Raw genomic sequence first — 25,493 nt, forward strand, 5'->3', positions numbered from 1 at the left:
CTAAGAGGCAATTGTGCAACTTCATATTAAAGTACATATGCACAAACTGTGCAAATCTCGCACTCTTGCAATAAACCACACTTTGTTGATGTGGATGTCCCTATGATTTCCACATGCCACACCAGATTCATCCAGTTTTTAGCTTTCATGATCAATCAGCTTGTTTTGGAAGGTCCCATAGGCCATAAACTCAATGTTTGCAGACTCTTAAGATTGCTGGTCACACCCTTCTGGCTCCCTTTCAAGGTTTCTGGAGATGCTAATTTTTCCAGCAGTGTCTGTGCTTCAAATGCTCAACCAGGAGAGCTAAAAGTGTTGCTCTGGCAGCACACCCTGCAGTCTACAATGACAAAGCTTGTTCTCTATTCAGGGAAGAGGAAAGTCTGACAGACCATCTGTGCATCTGAGATCCTGATGATTTTCAGTTGGTATCGTAGCGAGTCTCCTCTGTTAGCATTCGACGTGAGCTAACTTTTGTTCCAAACTTTCCAAGTTTTGCTCTTTTTATTAAAAATCTACCAGACAAAAAGCTCACACAATAAAGCAGCAATAACAAACTTTGACATTTTCTATAGAAAATATGAGTGGTGCTTGGCCATGCAAAACAATTAACCACAATGCTAGGTTTTTTAGCATGTTGCTATCTTTGATTGCTAGGGGGTTCTGTGTGTTTACTAGTTGCTGTACAATAAATTTGTAATCTAACTTAAAAGTCAATGTTTTGTTTTAAGTGAAATGGACGATATATTGCTCAATGGATTATAAAATATAAATATAAATGTGTGTTTCACAGACTTCAGACACTTTTGGCACAGTGAACATCTAGAAAAGTATCATTAAAACACTTTTTAAAATGGATAATTCACTATTAATAATGTCCAACAATGTATGTACATGCATCACAGGAGCTGTATGTCTTTTTTTCTGAAAGTCATGAACATTCCCACCACAGTGTTATTTACAGCACATTTCAAATTCTGTATTGTGTTTAATAGAATTCTGTAGTAGAAATCACATTGTTTACGTTTTTGTCATAAAATGGCATTGTAACGCAGTTCAATGGAAAGGAGGAGGCAAGAACCGGCTTGATAATATAAATAACAGTTTAATATACAACTTAAACAAAAGACAAACACACACATGACGGACATGTCCGTAAATGATCTCTCTCTCCCGCACCATCCTCCTCAGTCGGCCTTTATCCCTCTCGGAGGCTTGATTAGCCTGATAAGGGATCGGGTGTGTAGAATCACGACCCGGCCCCACCCTCCGCCCTGTCACATTCCTCCCTCGTTCTCTCAGGCTGGGTAGCCCCCGGCATGACGTACACCCCCCCTCTTTCCCTGGGGGAGGGCGTGCCCTAAGCCCCATCCTCCGACAAGTGATCCTCGTCTACCTGGATGAGGGAGGGGACAAGGGGAGGGAAACAGAAATATACAAATTGGGGGGGTACTTCCTGTAACAGTGTAGTACCCCCCAAAAAAAACACTGTAAAATTTAAACGAGAGGGAAAAGGCCAATGCGGAGCGGCAGTGAGAGAGAGCGGAGAGAGAGAGATAAAAAAAAAAAAAAACACTTACCAGTTCTCCGGTACGCCGTAGCTTGTTCCTCGGCCACTCCTCCACCCTCTAACAGACGACAGCCTCGCCTCTCCGGGCAGATCGGAGGCAGTCCTCCAGCCCCTGGCAGACGGAATGCCCCGCCACGTTCTCTGGGAACAGAAGGGGTCTCCCCTGCTCCTGGCAGCAGTTCTCCTGCTCCAGGCGGTTGGCAGCGAGCCCCTCCCCGCTCGCGGTCGGTAGTCTCAGACCCCGCCGTGTTTCAGCGGCTGGTAGAGAACTCCTCCACACCTGGCAGCAGCCCTGACCACTCCAGGTGGTCGGTTAGGAGCCCCTTCTCCCTTCGCGATCGGTGGACGTTCCTCCGCTTCCAGGCGGCCGGGCTCCTCGTCCCCCAGCAGATGGCCGTGGCTGCTCCATTGGGGTGGACGGTAGTGGCGAGAACTCTACTACGGCGTATCCCTCCTCCTTTCCGGATTTCGGCACCAGTGTAAAGCAGTCAATTGAAAGGAGGAGGCGAGAACCGGCTTGATAATATAAATAATAGTTTAATATACAACTTAAACAAAAGACAAACACACACACACATGACGGACATGTCCGTAAATGATCTCTCTCTCCCACACCATCCTCCGCAGTCGGCCTTTATCCCTCTCGGAGGCTCGATTAGCCTGATAAGGGACCGGGTGTGTAGAATCATGACCCGGCCCCGCCCTCCACCCTGTCACAGGCATATCTTGCTAAAGCTAATATCATCACTTACATTTTATGCATCCTAAATACACACAGTTAAATAATATTTTTACAGTTTTTGCATCTCATAATTCATCTCAAGCATGCTCTTCACTGACACTGATGTTTATCATCATAGTTTTAAACATGTAATGATTAGTATTTTTATAATTGATTTTCATAGTTTAATATCAAAAGTCTAGATCTGAGACAAGGCGCTAAAACAAAAAGTACCATTTCAAAAGTACCAAAAATAATGGTTAAAAAGTTTCGAAGTAAGTTTTAATGAGACTTTCATATAACAAAAATAAAAATTTTGAAATCTGTTTGTTTTAACAAAATTCTACCCCTTGTACATGAAATTGCCCGAAGTTGAAGAAACACCCAAATATGAATCTATCAGTTCGATCAAGGTAATCTGTACTAATTACTGTGCAAATGTTGTGCTTTCCTGTGTGCAGTTACGTGGATACAGGGGCAAGGAGCCACTACCTCTGCAGATATTCATTGGTACAGCAGACGAGCGAATCCTGAAGCCTCACGCATTCTACCAGGTCCATCGCATCACTGGCAAAACTGTCACCACCACCAGCTATGAGAAGATCATTAACGGCACCAAAGTCCTGGAAATTCCTCTGGAGCCAAAGAATAACATGAAAGCCATGTGAGTAAACCTTATCGGATGACAGACCTCATTCATGAAATGCAAAAAGAACAAATTTATAAGTAAATTATTTGTAAAACCATTCATGCTTACCTAAATTTTCATTTTAAAATTCGGGGGCGGCTGTGGCTCAAGTGGTAGAGCAGGTCGGCCACCAATCGCAGGGTTGGTGGTTCGATTTCTGGCCCACATGGCTCCACATGCCGAAGTGTCCTTGGGCAAGACATTGAACCCCAAGTTGCTCCCAATGGCAGGCCTTGCATGGCAGCTTTGCCGTTATTGGTGTGTGAATGTGTGTGAATGGGTTATTGGGACAGTGTAAAGCGCTTTGGTAACCTAAGTGCCTAAGAAACCTAAGCTTTGGTAGCTAAGTTTAAAAAAGGCGCTATATAAGTGCAGCCCATTTTGAAAGTGATAACGGTCAAAGACATGTTTCAAGTGATTGTTTAAATGAAAACAAAATTGAAAAACAACAGACCAATGCAAAAAAAAGACCATTCAATTAATGTAAGAATGGTAAAACATTCATTCTTTTGTAAATAGTAGTGTCGAATGGACAATTTACTTGTGAATGGTTTTACAGACAAATTCATTCTGCTCATGTTTCATGAATGAGGCCAGATGATTTTAATTATCTTTCAAATAAATGCATTTAACCTGTTTTTTGGTTTCTAGGAGTTTTGGTGGTAAATATACATGGTAAAATTCTCAAAAAGTTTTTTGCACACTCCTTTACAGAATTGATTGCGCTGGGATTCTCAAGCTCCGGAATGCTGACATCGAGCTTCGGAAAGGAGAGACGGATATTGGTCGGAAAAACACTCGTGTTCGACTGGTATTTCGCGTTCACATCCCCCAGCAAGGAGGCCAACCTTTTTCTCTCCAAGTTGCTTCGCATCCCATTGAGTGTTGTGAGTAAATTGAATTTTCAACATAGAGAAATTTCGATTGTCGTAGATTGCTGTGCCTCTGAAACTTCCATTTTAGGCACCACCAAGCCTTCTGATTTTCAACCACCTGTCACGTAGAGAACAATTTTCACAATACAATCAATTCCAATAAAAAAAATCAAGTTCCAACCCCATTTATTCTCATTATATGGTTTCACTCAGAAATATGTCATATTATGGAAGTAAAACGGGTTTGCGAATGCTGTTTTCATGTTGACTTTAAAAACCTGGACCGTTTTTTGAAGGTTGGTGGCTCAAACACTGAGGTACCAGACAGGTTTCACAACTGGATGTTAAAGTACCTTTGTCTCCTTGTATATTCAAGGATTTGTTGATTAATTAGTGTGAATATTTGTCATGGTTCGTATCAAATATCAACAGTGGATTAGTCTTACATGAAGTTCAGTCCTGTCATGAAATCAGCAGACAGATTAGGAAGATTACAACTTCCCAGCACCTATTTCTGTATTATATGACAAATTCTGCCATCATTTGTTATCATACAAGTTTGACTTTTTCATTTTTTGGGTGAACTGTCCCTTTAAATCTGTTCTTTCGGACTCATTGCTGTATTTACAGACACATCTCACCCTTCCTGACCCTGTCCTCAGGTAGCATGCTGTATTATTTAACATTACTGTTACACTTCATTGACTCCGATTACAGCACACCACACACGTCTTTCCAAAGGTCACTCTTATCTGCCTTAATTACAGTTACTGTAGCGGATATTAAATCACAGATGTTAGGAGATAACTTTCATGCATGTTCTTAGTAACATGACGCCTCTCTTTGTTAAACTGGGTTTAATACTGCTTCAGCCTTAAGTAAATAAAGAGGGTGTTTAATATGTTAAACCTGACTGCCTGTTTGTTTACAGGGCTTAATGTCAATTTGGCTAAAGCAAATGAAATTAAACCAATTCCCTAGTTAAAAGCCCCTTTTATATTAATGCAAATAATATTTTAATTTTGCTCTGAATTTCCTGAGCTAACATACAGTATAATTGCAACATGATATGTTGTATGTCTGTTGTATGCATACTAACTTGAGAGATGTAGGATTATTGGTGTTATCGGACATTAACCACTAAGGTAGACCAGGGGCGCCTGCAGCAATTAATCTGAGGGTATGCACAGAAATCTGCCTATAAACCTTATATCCTTATACCTTATATAAAAAGCAAAACACACCACAACGAATAGAGCAGAACACAGGTATCTCGAGATGCATTTTTATCAGTTGAAGATTTTTTTTTTAACTTGACAGCATTTAAAAATGCAGACGCCCCTGAGCTAGACCGCAAAGTTATCTGATAATATTTTAAATCACATTTATTCATTTAGCTGACACTTTGATCCAAAACGACTTACAATATAATCAAGTTATACATTTTATCAGTATGTGCATTCCCTGGGAATCGAACCCCATGACCTTTGCATTATAAGCGTCATGCCCTTCCAGATAATAAGACCATACGAATGTATTATTATTATTATTATTATTATTATTATTATTATTATTATTATTATTATTATTTTATTTGACTGATAATTTTTTCATCCAAAGTCACTTACTGATTTTAGAGCCTGAATGATGCAATCCAGTTGATCCCCCTACACTTTTAAACTACTTGCTGGTATATATTTGCCATTGAAATTATTCACAGTAGCGCCATCTTTGATTTTTAATGGGAATGAAAATGAGGCTGTGAGGGATAGACTGACCATCTCGTCACTTGCACGCATGGTATAAAGCTGTAAAAAGCTCCTAGATCTGAATTTGACGGATTTTATGTAAACTATGAAAAATGAATGAGAATATACTTCCAGAACCAAGACGGCTGAAAAATTGGACGGTCACTTAGCACACTATAGGAGGCCTGAATAATTCTCAGGTTCATGAATCACCCTCACTAAGGATCATATGTGTGGCATTTGAGTTACCAGCAACCTCATGTTTTATATAAATGTCAAACTAAAATATTTAATATAATTTTTGCACAACCCTCCAACCAAAATCCTATCAATTGAGGCCAATCAATCTTTAGTACAAAAAAGCTACTTATTATTACCAGTAATACAATCTGGACTGACATGATACAACATATATTTGTTTGTTTATAATGTAAAAGTGGTTCTCTGTTTATCGATGCCCCTGTAGCTCAGAGATCAGCCCACGAGCTGCCCATGGTGGAGAAACAGGACATGAACTCTTGTTCAGTTCTTGGAGGTCAGCAGATGATACTCACCGGCCAGAACTTCAGCGCTGATTCAAAAGTGATCTTCACAGAGAAGACTCATGGTAAGTGCTGATTATACTAGATACCAATAAGACAATTTATTTTGTATTTTTTTTTATTGTAAAAAAAAAAATGTGCCTATTGTAAAGGATAAAGCTCATCTTGACCTGAAATAAATACTTCTTTCCCTGCTAATGAGAGTTTTGTGTTGAGTCGTAGAGTTTTGAGAGTTTTGTAAGGAGTCGTAGATGTTTGCTCTCTGCATTAATATTGGTATTTACATTTTTTGAAGTAACAGTTTACCCCAAAATAAAAATTCTGTCATCATATACTCACCCTGTTGCTTTTCCAAGCACATACTGTATGGTGTTCTTTCATTGGGGCAGCTGTGTCTCTGGTGGTAGAGCAGGTTGTCCACTAATCGCAGGGTTGGTGGTTCGAATCAAGCTCTGCCGCCATTGGTGTGTGAGTGTGTGTGTGTGTGTGTGTGTGTGTGTGTGTGTGTGTGTGTGTGAATGGGTGATTGGGACACAGTGTAAAGAGCTTTGGCAACCTCTGAGGTTAGAAAAAAGCGCTATATAAGTGCAGACCGTTTACCAAACTGCCATGTCTTACTATCTTCATGTCATGTTGCACACTTTTTTGTCGCTTCTACTATTTCTCTTATGGCACCTGTTTTTGTGGTTATTGTGTATTTTATATGACTGACACAGAGAGCTGGCAATTTACCCATCAACAATTTGAATTATTATGGAGATAAGATGCAAACATTGTCCTTTTTTTGTTGTTGGTTCTGCCTATGGTTGGTGCTTCTGTTGATGAGTGTGTCACCTTTGTGTTCAGTGAAATACACTTGTATAAAATAATGCATATTGGACGAAAAAGTGAACACATAGTTTTTATTTCCTAATTCAAGAGTCATTGTTTTGTCCTAGACAAACAGAATGAGGTTCTTGGGTTGAGCAACTTCTAAAACTACGTAATTACACAAACTTGGTCTGGGATTGCAACATTGAAAAATTTTTTATGTGAAAATAGTGGCTATTTGTTTATTTGAAGTCTACTTTAAGTAATCAAAATTTGAGTTTGTGGTGTATAGTCCATGTCTGGTAGCTTTAAGACAATCTATATGCCTAAAAGTTGACAAAATTAACTTATAGCATATTTACACAATTAAATTATAGTCTTTATCTTCAAGGAAAATTGGTAAAAACAATATTAATAACATCGTTTCCTGCTCAGAGGGGTGAATACACATTATTGTCCAATAAAATACTCGCTTGAATGAGAATGTCCCTCCACCTAATGCCATCTGAAACGTTTGGTTACGTATGTAACCTCCGTTCCCCGAGGGAGGGAACGACACGTTGTGTCAGAGAAGCGACACTAGGGGTCTCTCTTGAGCTCCGATATTCACCTCTGACCTATTGAAAAGGGCCGCTGCTGAGCTTTTTTGGCAAGGTTTGTTTGCTGCGATTCTCTGATTGGTGGATTTTCTTGTATAAATGTGTTTGAAATGATGTGGATTGATGGCTTCAGAAGAAGCATATACCATTGATTAACAACCTTTGAGCTTATGGTAGGTTTGTTTTTAAAGGTTTATAAGTTAGCGTTAAAAATCAATTCGCCTATGGAGAAGGCTCTAGGTGCATGCACAGGTCTTTTTGTGATTTTCTCCCCTTTTCTCCACAATTTGGAATGCCCAGTTCCCAGTGCATTGTAAATCCTCATGGTGGCATAGTTACTCGCCTCAATCTGGGTGGCAGAGGACGAATCTCAGTTGCCTCCGCGTCTGAGACGTCAATGCGCGCATCTTATCATGTGGCTTGTTGAGCGTGTTACCGCATAGATGAGTGCGTGTGGAGGCTTCAAGCTATTCTCTGCGGCATCCATGCACAACTCACCTCACGCCCCACCGAGAGTGAGAACCACACATTATAGTGACCACGAGGAGGTTACCCCATGTGACTCTACCCTCCCTTGCAACCTGGCCAATTTGGTTGCTTATAGGAGACCTTGCTGGAGTCACTCAGCACACCCTGGATTCGAACTCGCGACTCCAGGGGTGATAGTCAACGTCTTAACTTGTTCAGCTACCCTGGCCCACTATAGGGCAGTTTTTAGATCTAAAATGTCCTTAAAACGTGAAGGTTCTAAGTCATTTATTCGACAGACTTGCAGGAACCATGTTTAGTATGTTAATCAAATGTGTGTTGAGAAGTTTTAGTGTTGTTAGCAGCAGAGCCTGTTGTCTGTTGCCTGCAGGTGTTATGACCCCACTCCCCACACACACACATACACACTGTGATCTTTCATGCATGATAAACAGCAGATTCATTGTGTGTGTGTGCAATGACTACTTGCTCTTATTGACACCATTTTCAGCTTTGGACAGGTGGCAACTGGCAGTTTGGCTTGCAAATAAAATCCTGTCACAGCTGTGAGATTAGAAAGTGGCACTTCAACCATCAAAGACTGTGTTGTTAGTTGTCCTTTATCTCTGTCTTTCTTCCATTGTGTTTGCATATTGTTTGTTTCTGCACTGCTGTTTACAGTCTGCTTTATTGATGTACGTGGTGTGTCGTCTAGGTTTTGTTTGTTTTGGGAAAATGCTAGGTTCTGTTTACTGATCTAAGAGGTGTTTTAAGTGCTGGCCAGGACACACATCCATAAGATGTTTAGTCTATCAGAGTTTAGCTGTGACTCATAGAGTCCACTTTCAGATAACTTTTCTATGTTGATTTACATGAGTTCTTTCAATCTTCCTGACCCTTCAATTTCAAAAGCATTTACTCTTTTCTTCTCAATATAAAATCCACCCCCAAAAAGTATTTGAACACTTAAAGGGATAGTTCACCCAAAGATTATTATTCTCTCATCATTACTCAAACTTGTTTGACTTTCTTTCCTCTGCCTAACTAAAACAAATGTTTTTTGAAGGCGATATGATGTGTATACTGTAAGTGCATACAATGCAAGTCAATGGGGTCTAAAACTTTTAGGCTCTAAAAAGCACATAAAGGCAGCAAAAAATTAAATCCATAAGACTCCAGTGGTTTAATCCATGTCTTCTGAAGTGAAATGTTGATTTGGGTGAGAAACAGACCAAAATATAACTGTTATGCTGGGTAGTGGAAGTAGGAGAAGGCAGACGGGAGTGTGGATCCAAATGTGGGCTTTATTATATAAATAAAAAATAAGAGAACACAAAGAAAAGTCCACAATGGGAAAAACTAACTTAAACACAAAAGAACACAGGGCTGGGAGAACAGAACACGAAGGGCAGGTACAAGGGCAAAGGCATGACAGGAATATAACCCTGTCAATCACGACATATAACCATACATCAAACAACGCTCGACCAGGACTGAACAAGAAACGAGGGTTTAAATACAAGAGGAACAAACAAGGGAATGAGGGACACCTGGAAGAAACAATCAAGGGAACACCAATCATAATAACAAACTACAAAGGACTACAAAAACCAAACAGGAACCAGGAAACAGGGGCTAAACTAAACTTCAACATAAGAGCACAACAACAAAAGACACCAATGAACATGACAGAAACCAAACAGGAAACAGGAACTAAACTAAATTTCAACATAAAAGCACAGAAGCAAAAGACAACAGAGAACATGACAGCATAAGAGAAACTACAAAAGGACTACAAAGACCAAAACAGGAACTAAACAAAACTTCACAATAACAGTACAAAAAACAAAAGACAACAGGGAACATAACATAACCCCCCCTCAAAAGGACCGGATTCCAGACGGTCCTAAAGAAAACAACAAGAACAACAAACACAAATAAATGTCCAAGGGGTGAGGGATTGGAACAGGGGGAAAACAGACAGACCAAAGGGGGTACAGGGACAGTCCAAGGAGGCACAAGGGGTAATTAGGCAGTCCACGGGGGCACAAGGGGCAATCAGACAGGCCACGAGGGCACAAGGGGCAATTAGGCAGTCCATGGGGGCACAAAGGGAAATGAGACAGGCCACGGGGGCACAAGGGGCAATTAGGCAGTCCATGGGGGCACACAGGGACAATTAGGCAGTCCATGGGGGCACACAGGGACAGGTTTGGGTAGTCTGGGAGGTGGCCATCAGACAGGGACAGGTCCAGGAGGCCTAGGAAGCGGCCACAAGACAGGAACAGGTCTGGGGGGGCTGGGAGGTGGCCATCGGACAAGGACAGGTCTAGGAGGCCTGGGAGGTGGCCTCAGGACAGGGGCAGGTCTAGGAGGTCTGGGAGATGGTCGCAGAACAAGGGCCGGCACAGGGGTCCTGGGGAGTGGCTCCGGGACAGGGACAGGTTTAGGTGACCTAGGGGGTGGCCACAGGGCTAGGGCTGGTTCAGGGGGCCTGGGAGGAAGAGTGGCCCCTAGGGGAGCTGCAAGGGGCTCTGGAGATGAAGCTGAGGGAGGCTCTGGAGGCGGAACCGAGGGAGGTGGCGCCATAGGAGGCTCTGGAGGCGGAGGCCTGAAAGGCTCTGGAGGCAGAACCGATGAAGGTGGCGCCGTAGGAGGCTTTAAAGGCAGAGGCCTGGAAGGCTCGAGTGACCTGAGAGGCAGAGGCCTGGAAGGCTCTGGAGGTGGAGCCGAGGGAGGCTCAGGAGGTGGAGCCGAGGAAGGTGGCGCCGTAGGAGGCTTTAGAGGCGGAGGCCTGGAAGACTCTGGAGGTGGAGCCGAGGAAGGCCTAGGAGGCGGAGGCCTGGAAGGCTCTGGAGGTGGAGCCAAGGGAGGCGGTGCCGTAGGAGGTTTCAGAGGTGTGGCCCTAGAAGGCTCTGGAGTCTCTGGGAGCAGAGCCATAGGAGGCTCGGGAGGCGGAGCTGTGAAAGGCTCGGGAGACGGAGCCGTAGGAGGCCCGGGAGTTTCTGGGAGAAGAGCCGTAGAAGGCTCGGGGAGAAGAGCCGCAGGACGCTCCAGAGGCAGAGCCGTAGGAGGCTTGGGGAGAAGGGCCGTGGAAGGCTTGAGAGGCGGAGTCCTGGAAGGCCTGAGAGGCTTGAGAGGCGGAGCCCTGGAAGGCTGGAGAGGCTTGTGGGGTGGAGCCCTGGAAGGCTCGAGAGGCTCGAGAGGCGGAGCCCTGGAAGGCTCGAGTGACCCGAGAGGCTTGAGAGGAGGAGCTCTGGAAAGCTCGAGAGGAGGAGCTCTGGAAAGCTCGGGAAGCTTGAGAGGCGGAGCCCTGGAAGGCTTGAGAGGCTTGAGGGGCGGAGCCCTGGAAGGCTCGAGATGCTTGAGGGGCGGAGCCCTGGAAGACTGGAGAGGCGGAGCCCTGGAAGGCTCGAGAGGCTTGAGGGGCGGAGCCCTGGAAGGCTCGGGAGGCGGAGCTCTGGAAATCTCGGGAGGCGGAGCTCTGGAAAGCTCAGGAAGCTCGGAAGGCGGGGCTCTGGAAAGCCCGGAAGGCGGAGCTCTGGAAAGCTCGGAAGGCGGAGCTCTGGAAAGCTCGGAAGGCGGAGCTCTGGAAAGCTCGGGTAACTCAGAAGGCGGAACTCTGGAAAGCTCAGGTAACTCGGGAGGCGGAGCTCTGGGAAGCTCGGGTAACTCGGAAGGCGGAGCTCTGGGAAGCTCGGGAAACTCGGAAGGCGGAGCTCTGGGAAGCTCGGGAGGAGGAGCCCTAGAAGACTCGCGACTTGAGAGACTTGGGAGGCGGAGCCCTGGAAGACTCGGGAGGAGGAGCCCTGGAAGGCTCGAGAGGCGCTGGCTCTAGGACGGGCACGACCACTGGCGCTGGCTCTTGGACGGTCCTGGCTACTGGCGCTGGCTCTTGGACGGTCATAGCCACTGGCGCTGGCTCTTGGACGGTCACGGCCACTGGCGCTGGCTCTTGGACGGTCACGGCCACTGGCGCTGGCTCAGGGACGGTCGAGGCTACAGGCGCTGGCTCAGGGACGGTCGAGGCTACAGGCGCTGGCTCAGGGACGGTCGAGGCTACAGGCGCTGGCTCAGGGACGGTCGAGGCTACAGGCGCTGGCTCAGGGACGGTCGAGGCTACAGGCGCTGGCTCAGGGACGGTCGAGGCTACAGGCGCTGGCTCAGGGACGGTCGAGGCTACAGGCGCTGGCTCAGGGACCTCTGAGGCTACAGGCACTGGCTCAGGGACCTCTGAGGCTACAGGCACTGGCTGGGTGACCGTAGCTGATGAGGGCTCTGGCTCGCAGACCGGGGCAGGCTCTGGCTCGCTGACCGTAGCTGACGAGGGCCCTGGCTCGCAGACGAGGGCTCTGGCTCGCTGGCCGTAGTTGGCGTGGGCTCTGGCTCGCTGGCCGTGGCAGGCGTGGGCTCTGGCTCGCTGGCCGTGGCAGGCGTGGGCTCTGGCTCGCTGGCCGTGGCAGGCGTGGGCTCTGGCTCGCTGGCCGTGGCAGGCGTGGGCTCTGGCTCGCTGGCCGTGGCAGGCGTGGAGTAGCGAGCAGAAGCTTCTGCCCTCCTCCTCCTTCGGGCTGACGAGGTTGAGCGCGCTGGCGCAGGAGCAGAGGAAGCTGAGCACACCGGCTCTGGAGCGGACCAAACTGGCGACGCTGGTTTGTGGACTAAGGCAGGCGTGGAGGTTGGCTTGCTGGCAGGTGGGGCAGGCGCGAAAGGACGAGCCATGGAAGACCACCACTGGAGTGTCACCACTGCGGGAGGAGAGGCAGGGTCTTCCTCAACAACGCCCACAGTGAGTGACGAGCCGCAGACCAGCAAAGTCTCCTCCACGAATTCCAGGAGAGTCCAGCCGCACGTCGCCGGTGGCAACCGCTCCTTAAGCGAACTGTTCAGATTGCCCCTGAAGAAAGCCACCAGGGAGGAGTCTGGGAAGTCCGCGACACTTGCCAGCTCGAGGAAGTCGCGGATGTGGTCCTCCACAGGACGGTCCTCTTGTTTCAGGCAGAGGAGTCTGAAGTTCGCCTGTTGCAACGCTGGATCCATTGTGGGTCGATCGTTCTGTTATGCTGGGTAGTGGAAGTAGGAGAAGGCAGACGGGAGTGTGGATCCAAATGCGGGCTTTATTATATAAATAACAAATAAGAGAACACAAAGAAAAGTCCACAATGGGAAAAACTAACTTAAACACAAAAGAACACACAGCTGGGAGAACAGAACACGAAGGGCAGGTACAAGGGCAAAGGCATGACAGGAAACCATTCACGACATATAACCATACATCAAACAACGATCGACCAGGACTGAACAAGAAACGAGGGTTTAAATACAAGAGGAACAAACAAGGGAATGAGGGACACCTGGAAGAAATAATCAAGGGAACACCAATCATAATAACAAACTACAAAGGACTACAAAAAACCAAACAGGAACCAGGAAACAGGGGCTAAACTAAATTTCAACATAAGAGCACAACAACAAAAGACACCAATGAACATGACAGAAACCAAACAGGAAACAGGAACTAAACTAAATTTCAACATAAAAGCACAGAAGCAAAAGACAACAGAGAACATGACAGCATAAGGACTACAAAGACCAAAACAGGAACTAAACAAAACTTCACAATAACAGTACAAAAAACAAAAGACAACAGGGAACATAACAATAACTCAATTTTCATTATAAATTTTGACATCTGCAGTTTCCTTGGCATGATCATGATTTGAAGCTCGATTACTCTTACAAGTGCAAGGAAGTGTAACTGCTTACACCCAGTATTACGATGAATTTGGCTGATCTCTTTGAAACGGGATGACAGTAAATCCATACAATGCAAGTCAATGGGGTCTAAAACTTTCAAGCTCCAAAAAGGACATAAAGGCAGCATAAAGATAATCCATACAACTCAAGTGGTTTTATGTCCCTAAAACAAGAGTTTTAAATCTTGCTGGTTACACATGTTTTTGAAAAGACATTTTTTAAAAGCGCTTGCAAATAAATGCAAAAAAATTCACAAAACAAGTTGAAACAAGTATTCTGAGGGCCTATAAGGCTTTGAGCACTGTAATCTGCAACGCCAACTGCCAATAAACATTACAAGAATACATTTCTTGGGATTGAAGGAACAAATCCAGGCACCATTGTACAGTGGGCAATTCAATTAGTTAGTTGTGGGTGTATAACTTTGCCGAACTGCTCACATTTTACTAACAGGTACCTGATCCGTCTAGATGTAGAACATAGGGGAAATATCGAAATATAAAAATGTTATCATCGATATTGAGGATTCTTTATCGGCCAGCAAATCCGAAAGCAAGTAGTCAACAGAGATGCATATTACGAACAGGTATAAACGGTGACGTTTCACCAGTCCACTTGTGATCCGATTGCCCAAAATGCATCTTAATACCAGGTGTAAACAGGGCTTATGTGGTGCTGTCAAAACATTGCTCTATTTTTTGAGCATCCCTACCAGAATGACAAAGCAACATTGGCTCAACTAATATTGTTAGTTTGGAGTAAGACTTCCATTTGGCCGATAAATGGCAAATGGGGGAGTGTTCAGGAAACCTGTTTGAAAATGTTATGTTTGCAATTTCATTTGATGACACTAGTGGCACAGAAATTACGCACTTAAGCTTTAAGCCATACTTTCAAACCAAATATCATTCATTGCAATAAAAGTAGAAATGAATTCATACATTCACTTAAACGTACCTTTACCTCGCAAAAATGGCTACGAAAAATGTAATTAGTTCTGAGAAAACATTTATCATCATACATATTTTGTTATCTAATGCAATGACATTATGTAAAAGTGGTTGAAGTGTCAAAATACTTCTTAGGGCCACTGTATGAGGTTATCGCCTGCATTTCTTCTCCGAATGTGAAACTCAGAAGACCAGAAAGAGATATTGCTTTTGTTTTGGAGTGTTTCCCGAATTTGACTGAATGTTCTGGAGTAGTTTGACAGTGAAATACCTTTGAAATAAGACACAGCTGTCTTTGGCCAGAGTTTAGCTGGCTCTTACTGATTTTGCTCTTGTGTATATGCGCCAAGCTGGGCTACCACAATCAAAGCCTCTATAACTTAATATAAGAAAGAGAAAAAACAAACCCATGGGATCTCGATGGAGGAGCTTTTGGAACAAACTGCAAACAAACAGAACGGCCAAGGAAGAACAACTCATCACCTGTCGTGGGGGAAACAGAGCAGTTTGATCATAAAGCAGTTTTAAAGACGTGGTCCTGGCACTGCTTGTGGAATCCCCCTCACTAGTGCTGACTCATTTGAGCCACATGTGTCTCATTTGAAGGCCAATAAGGGGTTTCCCACATGCTACCAAGATACAGAGCAAAAAAATCACTCCTTGTCTAATCACTAATTTGCTCTGGTTTGAAAATAATGTTAATATTAGATTACTTCTTCAAATTTGTGGTTGTAAGTGCCTCACTGAAATCTGAACTGTTATCCAATAATTGTATAGCTCTATTCTTACTGTAGACCAAAAATGGTCTCATTTGTGTCTATTTTTTATTCCTCAAATGTTTAGGTGATGATGAACACAGATGTCGATTCAGTCTAAACCACTCAGGGATTTTTTATTCCAGCAGAAGTTGCTTTGTCAACTTTGTCTAAAATTCATTTGGAGAATTTAAATGTGAAGTTCATATAGAAATCTCAGATCACCGAATTGGATATCTTGGCAAATCTGAGCACAGTTTGAGACTTTCTGTACATTATTAAGCACTTTAAACATTTGATTTCAGATTTCAGATGGATTAAAACAGTGATTTGTCTTTTTAAAATGTCATGTGAATGCTTTAGTCCAACTGTGGAGACACATGTGGGTCTTTTCTCATAAGACAGTCAAAGGAGACTTAAAGAAAAGTCTCAGTTATTTCCTAAATATCATTGCTGTCTAGAAGAAAATATTGCGATATTAAAGAGCTCTCATTTGTGATTTATATCTCCTACGGGCGCTTCTATAAAACTAGTTTTTAACATTTGATGGGCATGTACCAGTAGTCTGTTTCGACTGCCCTCTCATGAGGTGAGCAGTGATGTTTGAGTAAGTAAGTGTGGGTACAGATGTAATCGTTTTGCACCAGGTGTGATCTATATTATATGGGAACCAGTCAGTAGGCGAGTGATTATGCATGTACCACTATGGCTTACAGTGGCAATGACAGATGAACCCAAAAGTTCTCGCCCACTTTTACCTGTCATAATAGAGCTGTGGAGTTGAGTCATCAAGAACAGGGGAAGAAGCAATGTGTGCCAATGACAAAGGTCAAACCAACACATTTTAAGGAACAACAAAGCCGGCTGCCAAACTTGTTTTTCCCCAAACAACTCATTGAACTTTGAACATGCATGCGTATGTACGAGTACGTGCAAGAGGGTTTGTCTCACACATAGTTTTTTCACTGAAGAAATACATTTGACTAGTTTAAGTGAATTAAGTATATGTTCCGGATTCAACACAAGTTAAACTTAATCAGCAGCATTTGCAGCATAATGCAGATTACCATAAAACATTATTTCAACTTGTCCCACGTTTATTAACAAAAAGGCAAAAGTCGAAGTCACAGGAAGACACTTACAAAGGAAGTGAATGGGGCAAGTCCATAAACGTTAAAATACACACTGTATAGCCACAAGCCAAAATCATTATACATGTTCACATGCTTTAGTGAGATAAAATTGTTTGCTAACTTTATCTGTGTAAAGTTATATCCAGTATTACACAGATATGGTTAAACTAAAATCATGTTATCACTTATAATGTTTTCGTCTTTTGGCTATACTTTTGAAACATTGGGTTTTAACTGCACATTTTTTGCTGGTAAGATACGTAAGGCATAATCTACAGTCAGCCAGTTGTTATCACAAAATAAACCTTGACAGGGTGATCAGGACCCCGATGCTTTGCAAAGTGGACTTGTATCACCCTGAAGGGGTTTATTTTGTGATAACAACCAGCTGACACATTATCCTGCTTATTACAATGCTACTAATTTGCATTGAAATTATGTAATTATGTGATGAAAGAAATCACTGACATCCACCTCCGGTTTGCGTCTGAGTTCTGTTGGTGTTTATTTTATGCAAATGACCGTCTCACTCCTCATTATTCAGCCTATTACAAGACTACTTGCCAAAATCAAATTTGCACTGAAACTTTGTAATTATGTGAGAAGAAATAAATCGCTGAACAGCTGAAATCCACCTTGTGTCAGAGTTCTGTTGGTTTTTATTTTGTAATTAATGAACGTCTGACTGCTCATTATGCATCTTATTGCAAGATTACTTGCCAAATAAACAAATAAATGCACATGAAACATTGATTTTAGTTAAAATTATTTTATTAGCTTACTTGTAGAGAACGCAGAGTGATTTAAGAATCAGGAAAGATGGCTCGCAAATACTGGATGAGCGGTCTGATACGTGGATGTGCGGTTGTTACAGGGAAATATCAGACCGCTTGATGTTGCCATGGACCAATCAGAATAGAGTATTCCAGAGATGTCATTTGTCTTGAAATAAATGTTAATGTTGCTATTTAATTTTGCCTCAATTTGTTATGCTGATAAAATAATGAAATACCAATGTGTTAACAGAATTAAATTTAAAAGAGTTAAAAATATTTATAAAAGTTAACTTCAGCAGCTCTATTTTAATCAATTTAATTAACAAACCTCTTTTTTCTTCCAGATGGCCAACAAATTTGGGAATTGGAAGCCACTGTTGACAAAGACAAAAGTCAAGCAGTAAGTCCAACGGCTGCATTATGTGAATGGTTGAACTACCGGTTAATACTATGTACACTATCTATTGAATCAGTTAACAAAATGATTGTCTCTTTAACAGAGCATGCTGTTCATTGAGGTACCTCCATACAGAGACCCATCCATTTGCCATCCTGCTAAAGTCAACTTCTATGTAGTCAATGGAAAACGGAAGCGTAGTCAACCTCAACATTTCACCTACATACCTCTACCAGGTACACAAGTATATTTGATAAGGCTCTTAAAGGGATTTTTTTCTGTTGAGCAAAAAAGATGTTTGGTTGAATGTTAGCCTCAGTCATAATTCACTTTGATCGCATTTTTCCATACAATAAAAGTGAATGGTGTCTGAGGCTAACATTCTACCTAACATCTCATTTTGTGTTCTACAGAAAAAAAAGGATATCATTCAGGTTTGGAACAAAAGGAGGGTAAGTTAGTAAAGACAGAATTTTATTTTTTGTATTAACTATCCCATTAGGGCTGTTTTTGCTACTGTACCTTTAAGATGTCTTTTAAGTATATAACTTTTTTTTTTGCAGTTTAATTTCCATAAAGTAGTCGGGTAAAATGAGAGCTTTTTCGTTATGAATGTTAAAGAAATATTCTGCATACAATACAAGTTAAGCTCAATAAAAAGCATTTTTGGCATAATGTTGATTACCACAAAAATGTATTTTGACTTGTCCTGTCAAAAGAAAGAAACAGTCTTGGTTACTGTGAGGCACTTACAACGGAAGTGAACGGAGCCAGTGTGTAAACATTAAAATACTCACTGTTTTAAAAGTATAGCCACAAGACGCAAACAATATGTGTGTTAGCATGATGTAACCGGTTCAGGATGGGCAAGGAGGAGGCGGGAACCAGCAGGACAGTCAACATAACTTTAATGACGTAACTGAACTTAAAACAACATAAAACAAATATAAACACACACACAGCGTGGACGCACGTGTCTCTCTCTCTCCTGATCTGGCATCTCCGGCTCCCATTTATCTCTCTCTCCCACTGATTATTTGACTCAGCGCTGGCCATCCACCCTCAGGGCCTGGCCATGCCCTCTTCCTCATCACACTCCTCCCCCGCCCAATTCTTTATGGCAATTAAAACAACTTTACAGCTCAGTTAATATACAAGTTTTTTTTACAACCTCACAAATGCTTTTACAAACTTAAAATGTCTTCCTATATACCCTCCAAAAAATGACCCCATTCACTTTCACTGTAAGTGTCTCACTGTAACCTCTATTTTTGCATTTTTTAAAGAAAAGGAGGGACAGGTGGAAATACGTTTTTATCAATCAACATTATGCTACAAATGCTGTCGATTGAGCTTAACTTTTATTGAACCTGGAATATTCCTTTAACAGTATGTCTACATACAGGTACTACTGCACATTGGGTGTTTTTATTTCAAAATAGTAAGGAAAAACCCATTTCCTATTTTATGGATACTAAGTCCTTCTTCAGAACTTATGAGTTCTCTCATTTTACCTCTTCAGTTCCATCTATAAAGACAGAGCCAGTGGATGACTATGAACCCAGTCAGATGGGTTATTCCATGTCGCAGATTCTCGGGGTGTCTTCTCAGGCATACTATAACCCTCGTGGTGTCATCAACCCTGACAGTGGCCTGATGCCTGGCCTCATACCCTGCCAGGAGCCCCGCCTGGGCATCTCCCCTCCAGACCACCGATTTCAGCAGCAAAGCCCGACAATAATCTACTCCCGTCCGGGAAAGAGCTTGGCAAGCAGCCCCTCTATTTACTCTCAGACAGGAGCCTCTATGATGCCAGATTCTCATCGGTCAGTTCTGGTGCACACAGGTTCTCCAGCCCAGTCTTCTCACCTGGGTGGCCAGCATCCCTCAATCATCCAGTTCTCTCCAACCAACCATCATCTACTTAGAGGTGGAGACCCACCTGCCCCAACACCTCCAGATCATCAGCACATCATTTACTGTGAGGGCTATAACCAGCATGGGGCTCAAACCACAGGGGCAAACCGCTCTCCAGCACCAGCCCAGGCACCCCAGCATCCTCAAAATTACCCCACGGTCATCCAACAGCAGCCCTTTGTCCAGAGAGTGGCCAAAGTCCAGTCACCTCCAGTGCAGGTAGAGCCTCAAAGATGTTCCTCCGCAGAAGAACAGAGAGCCAGCGCTCCTGGACGAGTCACGGTCAAGCAGGAGAACTTGGACCAGGCGTATCTTGATGATGGTGAGTGAAAGAGCTTTCTTTCCAGACTGCTCTCACAGTGATTCGGTGACTGTAAAGCGAAAGTTCTTCAGCTCAAAATGGTCTTTTACCGAAATGAAAGCCATTGCCCCCAGTGGCCGAAGCTAGAAGTGTTGTTGAACAATTGAGCACATGTGAGCTCCAGTTTCCAGGTGAAATGAGTGGCACCAGAAGTGAGATGTAAAGCGTTTAGTTGTAAATTATGTAATACAGTCAACAGGAATGCACATTTTATTAACCATATGGCCCAACCAAAACCTCAACCCTTAACCTCACTACCAGTGGAGGTAAAAAAGTTGTCTTAGAGGGAAAATGCAACCTCAGAATCATTGCTCATCATTGATTATGTTAATGCCATTACTAGAACCTGTGTCTCTGAGGCCACAGAAAAATACATGCATAAAACATAAATAAATGTGCTATAGAATACACCCTTTTAATTAAAAAGTTAAACATTAATATAAATTAGTGCTGGATATTGATACATAGATATGTAGGGGTTGCGCATAGACCAAACGATCGACCTTGGTATTTTAGAATCAATATCAATGCATCAGAAAATCTATATAATATATAATAACTAATATAAATATTTACAAATTACATTAAAATTATGGCATGTAGCCTATGTACTGGCATAGACAAGCAGAACTTTTCTAATTTAATTTAGTACGTCAGGGATCAAAATGGCAATCAAAATGTTCTTTAAAAGTTTTACACATATTGTTTGGGGGAAAAAATCTTCTGGCAAAGTATGTCAGTTCACACTGTTGCTCAAAAGTGTCTGTCAACACATTTGTTTGAATTGACAATGCAGCACTAGGAATCTGTCAAATGTAGCGAAAAGTCATTTTGTCACATTCTTTGTCTGACAATGGGATAATATACCATTAGCAACTTCTCTTGGCACATTTTGTCTGCTTTCAGACAATAGTAGGAAGTGAGCTTGTCAAGTCCTTCTCATTATCTTGTCTTTTCGTTTTACTCTCATTCACTCACAATCCCACATTTATGACCCAACAACACTGAGAGAGGACTCTAGGAAAGATGTATGTTATATCAAGAATGATGAATCAAAGATCTACTCTGTAAGCCTTTGATTTGGTGTTTCTTCTTTCCATTGCTCAGGAAAGAGTGAAAAAGGAATTGATTAGCTGTAATGAACATGGCTACACATTTTCTTACATACACACACCCTCTGTTTAGGTCTAGAAACCAAAGGTAATTGTAATGACTTTGAAAATGTCCAAACCACGATTTTGGCAGAATAATGGCAAGATAAGACACAAGATTCCTGTGTCATTCTGTAAGGCAATCTGAGAGTTCAAGGGATTGCATACAGGTAGTTCCTTTCACCTGTATCTGACAAGGAAATGGGTGCTTTTTCAACTTTTGACGAGAATTTAAAAAAAATTATAATAGGAAAACGAAGCAACTCCAAAACTTCTTGGACATGCTGACACTGTTATGATTCACAGAACAAGTGTGATGGTTACCCATTGTCAAACTGTGAAATCGACTGCCTAGGAGAGCTGGGGATAGCCTCTTTATTTGTTATAATTGGCCAGGGCTTCCCCTTGGACCCATGCCCCCAATACTGTGGGGGAAACCCACGAGAGGATTTTATTTTCCCACATGTCACATCTCTTGCCAATCTGGAATTTAGTACTCCTGTTTGCAGCTGCTGCACTTCTCCAGAAAAACAGCCTGATCCAAACAAGATAATGATTGGGTGGGGGTCCGTAGGAAAGGGAAAGGGCCATGTTGCATGGAAAAACTGAAGCGGATGGGACTGGGAGCTAATGATGGAATTTCTTTTGGATACTCTAATGGGGTTTCCCTGAGTAAACAGCAATGCTGCAACTATAGCCACATTAATAAAGAGTTACTATGGGATGCCTTGGACCTAGAACCTTTGATGTTTTCATAACAAGGTGCTGTTGAGGGAGTCACGTGTTGCCATGCGAGGATCAAGGGCAAGGGCAAGCTTGTCGCGGGGGCTCTCGTAGGTGTGCATGGACTGTTTGAGTTTAGAGGGATGGACCCCAGTGCGTGGGGTTCATGTGCACGTTTTTTCATTTTTCTGTTTGTTTTGTTCTGGGGGATGTTCAGGTTTTGATGGATGCACCAATGTTGGAATGTGGTCTTGTTTTTGACACACAATACATTTTTTATGTCAAAATGTCAAATGTTAATATGAGTGGATTGTCTCTCTCTCCACGTGGAATGTGAATAGGTTGGGGCACCCCATAAAAAGAAGGACGGTTATTTCTCTTCTTTAGTGTAAGAAATATGAAATAGTGTTTCTTCAAGAAATGAATCTTTCTCCGCAGGAAGCTGAACATTTTGGAAAGATATGGGGTAGGCATTGTTTTTATAGTGCTGGCTCCAATAAGAGCAGGGGAGTCATTATGTTGAGAAGTAAACATCTACAATTCAAATGTCTCAAACAGAGTAAAGATTAATTCTCATTATTGAGTCATAATTGTTTTAGCTGAAATCTAGGGACAAAGTCTCATTTTGGCTAATATTTATACACCTAACATGGCTAATATTTATACACCTAACATGGCTAATATTTATGCACCTAATGTTGATGATCAGGGCTATTTTATAGATCTTGAAGGGATGTTGCAAGCCGCTGGCACATCTCATGATATAAAATTGGTTGGATCTGAATTGGTTACAGTCTCTCCCTATAGATATCCCCCTCTCTTATTTCAAGCAATTTGATAGCATAGCAAAGTCCTTCATTTGGGATGGTAAACGTCCCAGATTACATGTCAGTTAGTTGCATAGGCAGATTGACAAAGGTGGGCTAGGCCTTCCAAAGATTTTTTTGTATTATTATGCATTCGGTCTCATGCATTTGGCTCATTGGTCCCTTCCACCTGAGAGAGCCCCTCCCTGTTTTTGTATTGAACAGGAAGTTCTTGCCCCTATTTCGCCATTGCAAAGACTTTATTTCGAACTAAACGGAGAAGTTAAGTTACACTCTGTTATCTCGCATTTGCACACGGTATGGACAAAAGTGTTTGTGTTTAATTCAGACATGTATTTAAATGTTGCTTTGAGCATATGGCTGAACCAAAGTAATGTATTAATAAGTCCCCTTTCTGGACAGAGTTGATTGTGAGGGCCACTCGGTGACCTGTATGATAATGTTGAGATTGTTGAGATCTTTTGAAATTATGGTTCAACATTTTGTTATTCCCAGGTCTCGATTCTTTAGGTATTTACAGCTGCGCCACCTGCTTTGTACAATTTTTGGGAGTAGCATACACCCCCTTAAATTGGAAGATAGGTGGTGATTACTGCTTTTGGAAAAGGTCATGAGGCATCAGTGTATTACTTCTTGCTGATTCAGAATCTGGGAGATGGAGCTTCAACTTCTGTCAAGAGATTATGGGAGAAAGATTTAAACTTGGTATTGGAGGAGGAAGCGTGGATTCTAAAAAACATAAAGTCTACATCTAGAGATGCAAGGGTGCACCTTATGCAATTTAAGATTTTACATCGATTCTATTGGACCCCCTCTAGATTGAATAGTCTTGGTCTTATCTCATCACCTGCTGGCGATGCTAATCAGAAGATGGGGACACAACCCATGTTTTTTGGTGGTGTGTTAAGATCAAAGAATTTTGGTTGAGGGTTCAGAGTTTTATGTGAGGCGTATTGGGCACTAAAATTTTATTTTGCACCAGACTCTGTATTTTAGGTGAAGGGGCTGTCATTAATATAGGGGATAAGTACATAAAAACACAAAATGATTGTGTGTTTTCATGTGCTGTTGGTGTTAATTTGAGTATGGAATCAATAAAAATTGTTAATGACAAATAACAAGGTGCTGTTTTAGGAGCTCTCTAATGAATCTCTGTTGCACCCTTGCCAATATCAAAAACTGCTGGTAGCACCATTTGAGTTTAACACCACTCTAGTAAGCTCATAAATGTGCTGGCGAATTCCCTCATTAAGGCCCCTTAAAGCAAAACAGAAAATGCTGAGATATGTAAACACAACCATGGGCAATAACTGCTCCACACAGAGCACACTGCGCTTAGTTAAGTTTTGGGGTAGTGTGGGTGTCATAAATAAAGCTACGGGCTGGTTACCAAAAGGTTGTTGGTTTGAGTAATTTAAAGTTGATTGTAATGGACAATCTCCATTGAAAATTTGTCAATGCTCATAAACCCAGGCAGGGCCGGCGCTACCTATAGGCGAACTAGGCAGTTGCCTAGGGCCTCGGCCTTGGAGGCGGGGCCTCCAAAACATATTTTATTGTTTACCTTAATTAAAGTTACATTAATATGCACATTTAAGTAAAAATATAAAAATACTGATAACAGGTTTTGTATAAATAAAATGGTTAGGAATCATATTTGTTTTCAAGTCTTTTTTATTAAATGATGTTTTATTAACAAAGTTCGGGTGGAGCACATTCAGATAATCAACGAGATAAGAGGTATATATACTGCAGACTTACCTCTGTTCATTGACAGTTTATCAGCATCCCTCCACCGCCCCCATCTCCTCACTTTGAATTTTAATAATCTCTTATTGGATGTAAACAACACAATCCAAAATACAATGCAATCCAATGTAATACTGTGTAAATCTGGCCAAAATTCAGAGCCTGGAGCCCTCCCCTGGACAGCATGCCAAATACGCATGATCTTTACTCTATTTAATTTGATGTAAGTGTGAACTCGTGAATTCTGAAAGGTGGAGGGGAGGAGGGCATGGCGGGGGGCCTCCAACATACATTTTGCCTAGGGCCTCCAAATGTCTAGAACCGGCTCTGAACCCAGGGGCCAGATTCATAGACTTAAGAATACAATTCTTCTTAACTACTATTTTCTGCTTAATTTATAACTTTTAGAAAAAGTTAAAAACATTTTGTGTTCCCAAAAAATGTCTTAAGAAAGTTATGATCTTTTTTATAAAATTTTTCACTGTCTATACTAGACACGAGCAGCGTGCAGTGTCAATATCAAATCGCAAATTCAGATTGGATGTTTAGCATTATTATTAAGCTAAATTGTTAGAATGTATATATATATATATATATATATATATATATATATATATATATATATATATATATATATATATATTATATTGTGTTAATTTTGAATCAGGACAATCAATACGTTTTTTCAGGGATATGACATCTGACCTTAAAACAAATGTGCCTATTCATAACAAAATATCTGTTTTATGGTTTTTGTCAACATAAACATCAGAATAGCCACCTAAGTTAGTTAAACATTATAACTTTGATTTGGTGGACTAACATTTTTCAAATATTAATCATGTTTTAAAACACGATTGTTTCACTGCCTATTTTTAAGAAATATTAATAAAAGATTATACTGCGATACTCATACTCATTGAAACTTCGAATCCCAAAATCAATTGTGATTATTTAAATGCCTTTACTAGCCCAGTTT

At 42.1% G+C, this 25,493-nt stretch overlaps 1 protein-coding gene across 2 annotated transcripts in view; it reads left to right on the forward strand.

The window, feature by feature from the left end:
* Window positions 1-25,493, forward strand: part of LOC127629256 (nuclear factor of activated T-cells, cytoplasmic 2-like) — a 50,012-nt gene that overhangs the window by 10,514 nt on the left and 14,005 nt on the right. For both annotated transcript variants that reach the window (XM_052106404.1, XM_052106403.1), the window contains exons 4-9: window positions 2,753-2,955; window positions 3,694-3,866; window positions 6,069-6,209; window positions 17,734-17,789; window positions 17,890-18,022; window positions 19,309-20,025. In XM_052106404.1, the coding sequence (XP_051962364.1) occupies window positions 2,753-2,955; window positions 3,694-3,866; window positions 6,069-6,209; window positions 17,734-17,789; window positions 17,890-18,022; window positions 19,309-20,025 (1,423 nt within the window). The remainder of the gene's footprint in view (window positions 1-2,752; window positions 2,956-3,693; window positions 3,867-6,068; window positions 6,210-17,733; window positions 17,790-17,889; window positions 18,023-19,308; window positions 20,026-25,493) is intronic.

Source organism: Xyrauchen texanus, chromosome 35 (assembly GCF_025860055.1).
Source record: "Xyrauchen texanus isolate HMW12.3.18 chromosome 35, RBS_HiC_50CHRs, whole genome shotgun sequence".
Taxonomy (NCBI): domain Eukaryota; kingdom Metazoa; phylum Chordata; class Actinopteri; order Cypriniformes; family Catostomidae; genus Xyrauchen; species Xyrauchen texanus.